At 33.1% G+C, this 14,009-nt stretch overlaps 2 protein-coding genes across 2 annotated transcripts in view; one reads left to right on the top strand and one right to left on the bottom strand.

Moving 5' to 3' along the window:
• The first annotated feature begins 545 nt into the window (after positions 1 to 545).
• Positions 546 to 4,909, top strand: LOC119835301 (collagenase-like). The gene is made up of 8 exons (XM_038360048.1): positions 546 to 587; positions 1,169 to 1,217; positions 1,478 to 1,637; positions 2,509 to 2,675; positions 3,051 to 3,152; positions 3,595 to 3,734; positions 4,073 to 4,181; positions 4,503 to 4,909. The coding sequence occupies exons 1-8, from the start codon at positions 546 to 548 to the stop codon at positions 4,907 to 4,909; spliced, it is 1,176 nt and encodes a 391-aa protein (XP_038215976.1).
• A 7,085-nt stretch (positions 4,910 to 11,994) lies between these two features.
• Positions 11,995 to 14,009, bottom strand: part of LOC119835296 (TLC domain-containing protein 3A) — a 20,939-nt gene continuing 18,924 nt past the window's right edge. Inside the window, exons 7-8 of the mRNA XM_038360035.1 lie at positions 13,870 to 13,888; positions 11,995 to 13,716 (exon numbers count right to left, since the gene is read on the bottom strand). Of these exons, the coding sequence (XP_038215963.1) occupies positions 13,588 to 13,716; positions 13,870 to 13,888 (148 nt within the window). The 3' untranslated portion in view covers positions 11,995 to 13,587. The remainder of the gene's footprint in view (positions 13,717 to 13,869; positions 13,889 to 14,009) is intronic.

Below are 14,009 nucleotides of genomic sequence, written 5' to 3'. Positions count from 1 at the left end.
CGTAGCACCGTCATTTTACCACACTGGAATTAACACTGCTTTAAGACATCATAGTAACCTATACTGTACTGTACTAACAATTTATAAACCATTTCTTCGAACTTATGTGTGTTATTACAATTTGAACATTTTTCCCTCAAAATCTTAATTCATGGAACCGTTAGAATGCGATAGATCTAGAAACCAATGGAAATTAATCAGTCATTAATGAAATATAAAATAAATATACTTTATTTAAACGAACTGAATTCCAGGACATATTCGTAAAAATACAGACTACTACAAATACCCAGAAATGCCCTAAAGATGACCAATAGTCCAATTTTATTGTAATCTCGAAAAGGAAGACAAAAATTAAACAATTATCTTTGTAATTAGGGACTTCCGTTACAGTAACCGTAAACGAATTGAAGATATTATATTTACAATCAATACATCAATGATTATCAGGGATTACCATTATCGTTTGAATTAACAGATTTGCTTGTGTAAACGACTATTTAAGAGACTTGCAGGCTTCTTTCGGCAGTGATAACCAGGCAAACATGTGGAAAGTACTGTGTCTAGTAGCTCTCGTCAGCCAACAGGTAAGGATTTTCAATTTTCAGTTTTCAGTTCAGTGTATTCAATGGAATTGACCCCCATATTCTTTGATTTACGCAGTGCTTTTTACTGGATACCTATAATTGAACTACTGCTTGCTTTTGGTATTCAGCTTTTGAGTACTTTTATTTTTACTTTTATTGACTTTAAACTAGGAAGTTATTTTGTACGCGAGAACTTTAAAATTACGAATACCATTTTTAATAATTATAATGAACAAACAACTAACCTAAAGGCTTCAAATTCTCAGAAATGTTATTTTTTAATTATAAGAAATATTTTTTATTATATTAAATAATTATTTCTAATGCAATAAACCCAAAAAAGTATACAGTTGTACAGAGAATCTCCTCCATTATTTTTAACTCGGTTAAACATTGCTAAGAATCAGTTTCATAAAGGGTTTATTATCCCTATGTGAACAGAGTTGATTGATACTATATCAACCTTTCAATTTTAAATTGATAGAATGACAAAAATGTTTTATTCTCATTCTATCAATTTAAAATTAATCCTATCAAAAATATATTTTGAATGATATTAAATTCGATTTACATAATTTCAGGCTTTCGGTAAAACTATTCCCGTAGATTATGTGGAAAACCTAAGACAAGGTAAGTGTTTTCATTTAATTAATTACATCCTAACTTTAATGATTTTAATATCTATAACGTAAAAAACACCAAGCTTTCTAATGAATCTCAAAAATCAGTGTAAAAAATTGATCATTGTAGTAATAATTTCTGATTTCAAATATTATTTATAGCAACGGCGCCAAATATGAACCTTAAGGAACTCCATTTCATAGATAAACTATTTCTAAAGTTCTAATTGTATTGACATATTTACATATTGATGAAAATCTTTTTAACAGGGCCTCAAGGCCGTATTGTATCGGGTTCTGACGCGAGCCCTGGCCAGTTCCCTTACCAAGTGGCTGTGAGAGGATTCGACCAACAAGGCAGGTTACTCGCTTGCGGAGGTGTGATCATTGATGAACAATGGGTGCTGACAGCTGCCCACTGCACAGCTAAGTGAGTAAATTCGTTAATATCAATGTGGTTAAGAGAATAGAACCTACTACATTCTGTTACCCATTTGTCCGCGTTTTCAATGAAGATAACCATATCATGAAATGTATAAAGTAGACTTTATCACACTAGACTTCTATCTCTAAATACAAGAATCATACCATGCAATTGTGCCGTTGCGACTTAAGAGAATGACAAACTCTCTATCGCATTTCTGATATAAATGCAGGATGGAAATCAAAACGGACATTACTCTTTTTTTTTAATTTTGCAACAGTTTGGCAAAAAACGCGGGTTCGAATCCCGCTTCGTGATCAAATTTTTTATATTCTTTCAAATATTCTTATGGATATTACTCTTTTCTAAAAGTTCATTATTGCATGAATCTATATTAAAATGACGTATTACTTTAATCTGCAATTCGTTTTATTTCGATAAATTATCAATCTTGTAAAAAGCTTCTGTGACTTCTTTTAATACTTTGCTTTCCAAAGGAACTTTTTATTTAATAATGATCCAGAATATACGATAAAAAATAAGTACTATTAACACATATATGTTATCTGATAAGGCTTTTCTAAAAATAAAGCATTTTATTTCGGATTAAAGCCATATGATTACTGTATGACGTTCTTGATTATAAATAATTTACTGATAACCTCTGGAATATTTTGATTGGAACATAGTAACTTATGCCTAAAGTCATTGTTCTTTTTTATTTTTATCTTATGTAAGATAAATAAAATGATTAAAATATATATTTAGGTTTCAAACGCTCTCTTTTGTAAATTTTAGTAGAAGCTAAATGAAATACATCATCATTGTTGCATAAACCTAATTTTTTCAAACTTATCGATATTTATCAATATTTCAGCTACGAGTCAGTGATTGTGTTGGCTGGCGTTAACATTAACGACCCTGAAATCGCAGTCGAGAGCACCGAATGGTACAACTATCCAGGTTACAACCCTGAGACACCCAATGCGCCTCAGGTCAACGACATCGCCTTGATCAAGCTACCATCACCCCTGTCACTCACAGGTAAAGAAGATATGTAAAATAATTGGGTTCTGACCGCGATCAAAGGATAAGATAGAATCATTCTCAGTTTTCCCCGTACAGTTCCCGTCCCCGAGGTATATCCCAGATATATACTATCCTATGACCATTCTTGGGTCACAAACTATCTCTGTATTACGTTTCATCCAAATCGGTGAAGCCGTTCTTGAGTTATAGACTATAGTATAACTAACACAATTACCTATATTAAAATTTCAAGAACACAACAAGTCCAAAATAGTCTTTTCCAACTACTTCTACTTATCCTATTGGAATAAATTGAAAAAGATTTTTCTAGTACCATGAAAAGATATTAAGATAACTATTATTAACCATAATATACTTAATATATTGCAGACAACGTAAACAAGATCCAACTCCAGTCATCTGCTGATGCAGGCAAAAACTACGATGGTGCTAAGCTGTACGCTAGCGGTTTCGGAAGACTATGGACTGATGGTAAATTTAAATACTAACAACTGTCCTTATGGCATCGTTAATTTAACTTCTTCACTTAGGATCATTATTTAACACGGTTATATTAACTTCACCCATATGTTTGTATATAAACGACTCGACAGACTCAATTTAGACCCATTTTAATAGAACAAATTCTATTTAAACTTGCCTATGAGACGTAATAGTTAATTATACTATTAAAGTGTGTTTTTTTTAGTTTCTTACACTATATTTATTTAATTAACCTCGTGGAAATTGACCTGTGACCTGGGAGCTATCTAAATTATTGAAAATGTTTCTTGTGAGCATAAGAAACGGGTGTAATCTTTAAAAAAATAAGCTTTCTAAACAAGAGAAAAGACAAAATGAAAACAATAGGATCATTCCACCATAACAGTTATAAGTTAACTAACAATTACCTAACTACTTCGTCTTTCCACAGGCTCTATGTCTGACACTCTTAAGTGGGTGAACCTCCGCGGAATCAGCAATGACGAGTGCCGCAGGTTGTACTCATGGATCGTCACCGACACCACCGTCTGCGCACAGTACTACGATGAAGTTACTCAGTCCATTTGCCAGGTGAGTTTTGATTAGCTTATGGTATATAATTTGCGGATATACTTATACGACCATATTTGGAAATTGCAATTGCAAAGCATTGAATTCCAATAAATTTTCAAAAGCTATGGAAATTCCAAACAAGACTATAGTAGAAATTACACCCTTAAATTTCTTTAAGCTGTCGGCCATGCTGTTCCTAAAAGGCAAAAGATACCATCGTTTCTTCTTCGTTCACACATTACACTTCGTTCACACTTAAGAAAAAGCTCCCATACATGTGTATAAAGGAACGCCTAATTACATACAGATGCAATACATGATGTATAGTTATTTCAAAGACTTGTTCTCATGTACAGGGTGACACCGGTGGTCCTCTTGTTGAGAAGAACGAAGATGGAGAAGCCGTCCTCGTCGGTATTGGTTCTTTCGTAGCCGCTGCTGGTTGCCACACTGGTTTGCCCGCTGGTAAGTTCTGGAAACTACGTAAACAATTATATTTAGATATCTTTATCAACTTATATGTACGTATAATACGGATTCTTTACTTGCTTAATGGCATACACAAAATGTTCAAAATTCAGATATGAAACAAAAAATGTCGACTGGTTCTTTTTAATGCGTAAATAGGATTAAATTGTATACTATTATACATCTTTGTTAATTGAAAGTACAGCAATTTAAGTCGTATAACTTTTCAACAATTAAATCTTTAAGAAAAGAATAAAACGAATTCAGTACTTACCATCTTTTAAGTATGTAATACAAATTATTTAATCATTCCTGCAGGTTTCATCCGCCCAGGAGCTTTCCACGACTGGTACACTGAAGTCACAGGCATCGACTTCGATTCCTCTGAAGAAGCCCCTGAGGTGACTCCAGAGCCAGAGAGCGAGGAGGAAGACAGTGAGGAGTCCAGCGAGGAGTCCAGCGAGGAGTCCAGCGAAGAGACCAGCGAAGAGTCCGATGAAGAAGAGTCTGAAGAAGAAGAGCCCGAGAGCCCTGAAGAGGAAGAGCCCGAGACTCCCGAAGAACCCGAGACTCCCGAAGAGCCCGAGACTCCCGAAGAGCCCGAGACTCCTGAAGAGCCTGAGACTCCCGAAGAACCCGAGACTCCCGAAGAGCCTGAGAACCCCGAAGAGCCTGAAGAGCCCGAGAACCCTGAAGAGCCTGAGAACCCCGAAGAAGAGGAATAAATAGTGTTAATAAGCTCATCGATCTTAAGTACAAGTGCTTATTTGACCAAAGAAATGTATAATTTTTAATAAAATTCTACAAAAAAACAAATTTAAGTTTTTACTAATTTATGAAACAGTATATTTACTGTTGCCTCGTTTACCTAACTAATACATTTACTATTGAAAATCTAAATCGTCATAAATGACGCTAATATATTCTGAAATATGAAATAGGCTGTTCAAGTATGCTGCTTTTTAAATTATAGACTGAATTGAATTGTTTACAGTTAACAATAAAAATAGCAGTATATGTATTTTTTTAGTCTCCTTTTTAACACGCTTTTATTAACTTCACCTGTATGTTTGTTTGTTTGTTTGTTTGTATGTTTGTTTGTTTGTTTGTAACTGACTTCTTTGGGCGCGATTTTGACCCACTTTAAACGGCCAGATTTCGTTCAAACTTTGTAGATTTATTGAGGACCGATGACAATACACTAATTTGATAAAATTATTCCAGTTTTAAATTTGCAAAATATGATTTTTGTTAAAGCGTGTTTTATAGTTTTTTTAAACTATTATATTTTATTCTTTTTATTTCTCGGAAGAATAACAGCGTCTTGCGATATGGTCATATTGACTGAATAACATTCACGCTGAGCAATAATAGAACAGAATAACTAAGTATAAAAAAGACAAAACCCACAAATTGGTTATTACAAGGTTTATGAGAAAAAAGCAATAGAAATCCGTTATTTTCACGAAAGTTTAATTAACATTTATACATATTTGTGGAAATTTAAAAAAATTGATGTTAAAATGTGGTCGGATTTAATGCAGAAGTTGTTAAAGAATGGAATGCATTTTTGAAATATTATATTATGCCAGTGTATTTAATCTCCGAAACACATCTTTTAAAAGCAGAATGATTTAGTTTATGCGCAAAGCTCTCTCGAAGCGTCTAAACAGTACCTCATACACGTGGTATACCATTTCAATGATAATTTAAGGAGATAATAATTATGAAGGAGTAAGCCGATCATTTTATGTAAAACTGTGTTGGTCCTGTTAGATGAAATTATGATTATCCACAAAAGCTGTCTTAGAATTAAATAACACTTTTAGTTTGAAAACAAAGTACTTACATATATATAAACTAAAGAGCACCGGTCCCTGGTGAGGTAGGCTACTCCAGATTCTACAATTAGATCTAATTACAACAAACACAAAAAAAATTAGCGTCAATCGATTAAAAACCGACGAATTTATCATGCAGCAAATCGTCCAATTTAAAACCTCCTATTTTGGGAGCGCTGGTAAAAAATAAGCAGCATTAATGAAGAAATCGATTACCTAACGTTTGTTTGTATCATAAAATCGAATAGGAAAAATACATGTGATAATCTTCCGAATTAACATAACGAAACAATACTATAATCGCTAGAAACATCGATTTCGATAATTCGTCAAAAATAATAATATATTAATATTATTAGATATATCTTATCATACATTGCATAGTCTTATTTATTTCATAAAGATAAGTATTCATCCAATAGGCTTCAATGGATTTAATGGATTACCAAGTCTATAAAACGTAGCAATGATAATAGAGGATTACAAATAAAACCGGCCTGGGGGCCAAGTCTGGTTTACTAAAAGGTTGCTGGTCTATTACAGTATAAATATCATTGTCTTATATTCAGCAAAAACTAAATCATATTTAGGTAGTGGTATAGTATGTAATCGTATCTGAATGAAACAATTCTGCTTTGCCAATGAAAATATCTCAGGACACTTAAGGGGTTTGAGGAAACTTATTTTTAATATTATTTTTCAAACGTTCTTACAGTTATAATTGAAAAATAATGAATATAAAATGAATATAGAGGAAGAGATAGGGAGAACCATCTCAGCTGTGTGCGAAGAATGACCGAAGTCAGCCGAAACAGCGCTACTAGTGGAAAATTTTCAAAATAAAGTGTCAGCGATAAAGATAATTTTTAAAAACATACGGCACATACATCAAAATAACAAATTCTACAATTTTTGTCTGTCTGTCTATCTGACTGTACGTTCCGACACTCACTGGAACGGCTGGACCAATTTTGACGGGACTTTAATTGGCAGATAACTGATGTAATGAGGAACTAAGCTAACTTTTTTTTCAATACCCCCTATATAGGAACATTAGGATTCCAGGGACAGACTAAAAAATAAAACTCATTATTATAATAGTCTTTATTAAAACATCCACAAAAATAAATAATAATAAAGCATTGCATTTATCTATATTAATAACATGAAAGAGGTAAATAACAGTTTAAATGAAAACAATACTCCTTTATAATACAATAGCACACGCTGAAGATGCCTCGCTTACCGGACACTAGATTAGGCCAATCCTTGAAACTACGACGTATACATAAATAAAAAAACATCATTAGTTTCGCTTTTAACATATTATAGGCGAATTAATTTTGCCTGAATCAAGTAATAATCATAACAAAACATTTCTCGATTGCTCAAATCAAATATATACGATTATTGACGGTAAAATGTCCCTCGATCAGGCGAAAGCTGCGATATATTAAAACGATAATAAAAACAACATTTAGAAATTTAAGTCTTTCAAACGAGCGCGGTCACAGGGTGACCACGCTTGACCACCGCGTGACCACGCCCGCTGTAAAGTGTTCGAATCGTCGGGATAATAATATAATGAATAAATCGCGTTTAAAATTCGTTTAAGTCTTTATTTCTAAATGTATAATACTCGCGTAGGATCAAACACGAGAAAATACTAAAAATAACATTACTGAACGGAATGCGTATATAGATTAAAGTATCAAAATAGAAAATGCATTCGAGAATAAAAATATACAGTGGAACATGGAAGCTCCAACTTTTTTCAAGTCGGTTCAAAGCGGAAGAGACTCGCGTTTCTACTGAAACAAGAACAGAGCAAACAGAGCTTGAATAAGTAGAATATATTCACGTTTAGGTCAAACGCATTTGACGCAATAAATTCATCATCATGACATGTACCTTTAAAGGGGCAAATACAAGCGAGTTAATACAAATGCGATTACTACCAACAGCATTATTAATTCGTTTTTTTATAAGATGCAAGCCTCTTATAGCGTGTTATCAAAGCTCTTTGAGAGGCTAGTTTCCCAGCATCCACGCTGGTCAATGCGGTGTGGCAGATGTCAGATATCGTCGAACTTTTCACTTATTTTTCATGCATATGATATCAGAGTATATGAAACAAAAAACAAAATTAATCGCACGAAGCTTAAAATATCGTAGAATAAGATAATTTCCAATCTGTTTTATATAATGCATTATGTACAGTGCCACCAAGTTATCTCTGAAATGGAAGGTTTCGTTACACTCGCTTCAATATAACCTGTATATCTTTTAATAGCTTTTGTTCGCGGTTTCGCGTACGTTAAATTCGGAGTAGTTTAATAGATTTTATTGTACATAAAAAACAGTCCTATTTATTCAAACTATCTATTAAAAATCTAAGCATACATGCTTACATGTAGACAGACGCGGACAACGACTTTGCTTTATACTATGTAGTGATTTCAATTTAGAAAGACAGCATTAAATCGCACAGATCATTTGAAGCAGTCAATGATGACAATTCAACACCAAGTTAAATTTTTTGCCATTTCGAAGACAAGATGGCGGCACTGTTCGACTTATTTTCGCCAACTACCCTCACACATGTCAATATTATTCGCAAATCCGCCGTTAAAACTACAACACCAAACAAGCACCATTCTAAACGTTTACTAAACCACTAACGGCCGGCACCTTCGGGAAGAAAAAATACAAAAAAGCTGTCAGACATAAATAAAACACAGACCAAATTAAAACGGATATTTCAAGGTTAGAAGTGAAAAAAGTAGAAATTACAATAAAGTTATGTAATATTTCGGTGCCGGTCCTTAAGCCGATTACACACTATCGCCTTTATTAATTTATCCATTTAATTTTAAATAAATAATATACACCAAGAACTGGAAAAAGACTAAAGCGATGTAACTACGTAGCGCCGATAGTGTGTAATCGCCTTTACATTCATTAAAATCCAAATTTATACGCTACACGTTTCTAATACATTTTTACCCATGGCCTATAATAATAATAACAATTTTATATGACGTCTATAGAATTTGGTGGTCGGAAGGGTTACTTAATATTAATGAAGGAATACATTGCTTATTTATTAATTACAATACTGAATCTATAATCATATCAATACAATTTACGTTTAAATGGTTGTGCGTTGGAAGCATTCATTAAAATAATATCACATTATATGGTAATTTATTGAGATTTCTATAAATATTCAAGATAATTGTTTAAATCAGTATCGAGAAAATCTAGGAAACAAAATAATACTTTAATAACGTTTGAAAACGAAAGCACGCACACGTCTTATCCCTCCGACGTCTCTAGCTGGACTGAACGTTTATGCATTTAATTTTAAAATTCGAAAGTCAAATCAGTAACTATTACCAGCGTCGTTAATTTTAACACATATACCATCAACCGCATATTTATTAATAATATGAGATATTAATGCATTATGGTGTTCAAATCCGCAACCGTATCTAACTACCTTTATCCAAAAAACCTTCCCTCAACCTTAATGTTTACTATTCGATTTTGAATTGATTACACTGCAAGTTTATTGTTTCAATTAAAATAAATGCGTAGTGACACTTAATAATAAATAGATTGTCATACAATAAAAATTAACATGAGAAATGCAAGTTACTATGAGGCTCAAAGAAAAATGTAAATAATATTCAAACAAGTAAACTGCAATTTTATAAAAGCTTCGAATCACCACCAAACAGGTTCGTAATGCAAGTCCATTGTTATCTCTATCTTTATTACTATAAACGATAAGGACAAAAGATATTAAACGCCCATATAAAATCTACCACATAAGACTTAATATATAAACTCTTTATATAAGTCAACCGAAAAAAAAAAATTTGCAATGTAATAAAAAGAAATAAATATTCGATTTAAATACTATTATCGTAAAGAGAATAAATATGGCATTCTATATTTTTTTATAAATATGAAATTCTATTTTAATATTTATTAAATTTATATAATACTTGATAATATAATACGCGATACGTACACTAGCCAAATATAGGCCATTTTGTTTCTAATCTAAAAAAAATAGGTTTAAAAACACAAGACCTATAAAAAGTGAAATCCCGTGTCCCCTACTGGGGTATGGGGCAGATGATATACATCTGTTTCACTGATCGATTTTCTTAATGGACAAGTAGGTGATCAGCCTTCTGTGTCCTGCCAGACCGAGACATTTTTTTTTTTTATTGTCCCACCGGGAATCGAACCCAGGACCCCTCGGTTCTTCGCTCACGTGTTTACCACTGTACCAAGGAGGCGTCAAATTTATATATACTAAATTGAATTTTTAAGCTTTAACATTGATTCCAAAGACGGTCACAGAACAAAGCGAATGGCAGGTGTTCCAGTCTTTCTCAGTGACTTTACTTAAAACACTATTAGCCCTAAGAAACAATAAAACTGTTCGCATATAACATTTGGCTAGTGCACGTCATCCACGCAATATGACACAAATTTCAAATTTGTACTACTTACAATAAGAGCTTTGTAAATGTAGGCCTTCGAATAAACCTTCAGAGGATGGTAATGCATTAGTATTTGTCAAACACAGGCCAAACAATTTCTAAATCTTTTACGCCAAATTATTCCCGCTTAAGATGTGCACAATATACATACAGACACTCGATCATAATGCATGTTAAACACACAAAACACAAATACCCTCTGCTGTTGATGTTGAATGCACTCCGTGTATAAAACAATTGCACTGGTTATCGTAATTTATGGTTTTAGGAATCTGACTCGTCTGTTTAGGTGGTTAAGGTTCAATTTACTTTAACTGAATGTCTAAACTTGACATATTTTTTTATCTATTTATGCAATCAAGATTCCATTCACAAAAGCGATGGGGGTAGCTGCAGACCATATCTAACAAAAGACACAAACACAAGACGCAGTAGGAGAGTGTAGCATTATAGATCGAAGTCAGGTATAGCATCACACGAAACTGACCTTACTGGCCTTAAGCAGACGAATCAAATTCCCATTCACTTTACGTGGTTAAAACTTGTAGACCAACAAAGTTATTAACACAGTACCATAGACAAACAGTAAATAAAATAAACTATCGTAACAACTTGACTGAATTTCTTTTTTTTTATTTTTATTTGTTTATTCATATTATAAACTCACTGAATGTAACAATACTTTTCAAAGGACATATATCTTCCCTTCTTCACTGCTATCAGACTTGTCCGCGTCTATTTTTCGATCAATCTACAGTCTATGGTACATTGAATAGCTACCACCCTAAATCCCATTGTTCTATGAACTTAAAACGCTACAATAATTTAATGACTTCAACGTTCGCATAAGCTCAGACGAGTGAATCGTAAGCTCATTATGTAATAACAATAAATATTTATCACTAAACGTTAACTATGCTAGATGGCCCGCGAAACGTGCACGAGAGAGGGCAGAACTTGTATCAGTTATAAAATAAAATGAAACACAATAATTACGAGTTTCGGATTTTTTTTTTTTATGTCATAACGAGCAACTGAGCTGGTGGTTCGCCTGCTGGTAAACGATCACCACCACCCATGAACATTCGCAGAAGCTCAGACCTCTGAGAGTGCGCTGCCCGCTTTTAAGGGATAAGGGATAAGGAAAGGATTGATGAATGGAAAAAAGGAATGGGCTGGGAAGGGCTAGGAGAAGGAAATAGGCCTCCGAAGGAAATTTCTTAAATATTTTTCCCATTTCGTCCTGGATTATGCGAATCTATATTCCAAACTTTTTGTACATTTTGGGTTGATTGATTGATGATTCTCTTACCTTTTAATATTTATCGTCTTAATAGTCTCGAATACATTTTATTTAATTATCTACCGTCTCTCGGACACAATTTAAGGCCGATACCATTCGTACATAACCTATGTTGCTTGCAGCTCCGTTTTGAAGCACGACTTTGGTGCGTTGCTAGTTTACATTATAGTGATATTAGGAAAAGTAAGATTTAAGTGTTAAGAGTAAACTCGGAGCAAAGAAAACTTTAATAAAACAACATTTTCAACATAACTCTCGTTCTGTATAAATAAATCTTGATATCCGGATATTATCTAAGAATTCGGTCTTATTATTCAAGCTCGTATAAGCATGGTTATTTAAATTAAACCAAACTAACCTTTATTTTAGCACGGAAAAAATATATTTCCTAAGCCTTTTTGCCACAAAAAATAATCTAAGCTAACAGTGCAATAAGAGTCTTTAAAACGGAGCCCAACACAATTTTAAAATAGATCTATAACACTTGGTGTGATGCATATTTCCTGAATATAAGTCCATTATAAATTAAACCCTAGACTAGCCAACTGGTAAATAATTTCCTGTCGTATCTATTTTGATAATAAAGATTTGTGCTTTTATAAATAGAATGAAAAAAATATACCTAACCGTGATAATACAGTTCAATTCTATTTTTCTATTTTTCTGTGATTTTTTTTTGAATGTGTTTCACTTTTGTAATTAATGGTACTCATAAAAATCATACATAGTTATCATACATTTTTTTCTGTTGTCTATACATATCAATGAAGATAACTAAAAGTCATAAATATATGAAAAAAAAACTAGTAATGAGTTTGAAAAAACTCATAATTAAGAACCATTTCAACATTTCTTGGATACCTTAACATAACTGTGTCTTTTGGGAAATAAAATAAATAAAAAATACTACTATACTTTTAGATTCAAAGGAAGATTTTGACAATTATTCGAACATATTATATATATTATCCTTTTATCATACATTCCATTATAAAACTTTTGATATCAAACACATTAAATGATGACGTCGCAAAAGTCAAGGTGACCTCCCACTTTTGGACGGTTATTTATCATTAATTCACGAAAAATTAACGTTTCTAGTAATAAATTATAACATGAGAATTTTATACGTTTGTCAATTACACAAGAGCGGCACAACTATTGAAGACATCATCATTGAAAATATCATCAGCCATAAGTTGTCAAGGAAGAAACGAGTTAACAGATAAAAAATAATTGGCATTAATCAGGAAGTATAACAGATGTCAAAAAACATTACAAACGCATTGACGTACCATAAACGGACTGAAATGCGTGTAGGGAGTATACAGTAGAATTTGAACTTTACTGCAACGAGATAAGGTGTAAATTTCAATAAATGTTTTATATACCGCCGTTAGGGCGTTATTTAAATATTCCTATATTCTTTTAATATGCTACTAGTTGCACGCACCGGATCCACCCGGGTAGTCTTTTATAGTAATCGAAATAATATAAACTATCCCATCTCTTAAGTTGGATCAAACTGCACATGGTGTGCAGATTGGATTAAAATCGCTTGAGTAGTTTGAAGTCCATTGCGGACAAACAACGTTATACATAATTTATATATATAGAGACTGTGAGTTCCGTTTACAGTGCGTCAATGCAAAAATGTAGAAAAATAATCATAGCCAAAAGAGGGTAGGCTCACAAAACGCGAAAGGCTCGAAGGACCACGGTGCACGTATACACGTCCATCAACTCTGCTTCGCTTTGCCGGCGAACAGCTTCAGAGCGCCGGAAGCCATAAGGTAGAACCAGTATAGCTGCGGCAGAAGGAGGATGCTGATGGATATCTTGCAGCCCGTCGGAAGAGAGCTGATCGCCTGCGGATGAAAATACATTTGTGGTGAATTTATTTTTTGTCAGAGCTAAGAGCGTATTAAAGTACATAATAATAATTTTTGACAACTTTAGCATTGATATGAACCTTTTGTTCCCGTTAAAATGGACTTAACCTAACTCTAGAAAACCCTAACTCTAAAACAGTAAGTATTTCTGACGTGCATAGCACAGAAATAAACATTGTCTATTATTAAAAAAAATGTTCCGAATTCTTCGAATATCCGCATTCCATTAGTCAGAACTAGACCAAATATAATAGATACCTAACTTAACC

Source organism: Zerene cesonia, chromosome 2 (assembly GCF_012273895.1).
Source record: "Zerene cesonia ecotype Mississippi chromosome 2, Zerene_cesonia_1.1, whole genome shotgun sequence".
Classification (NCBI taxonomy): Eukaryota; Metazoa; Arthropoda; class Insecta; order Lepidoptera; family Pieridae; genus Zerene; species Zerene cesonia.
Note: the sequence above shows the minus strand (reverse complement) of the source record. Positions and strands in the feature narration are given on the sequence as shown.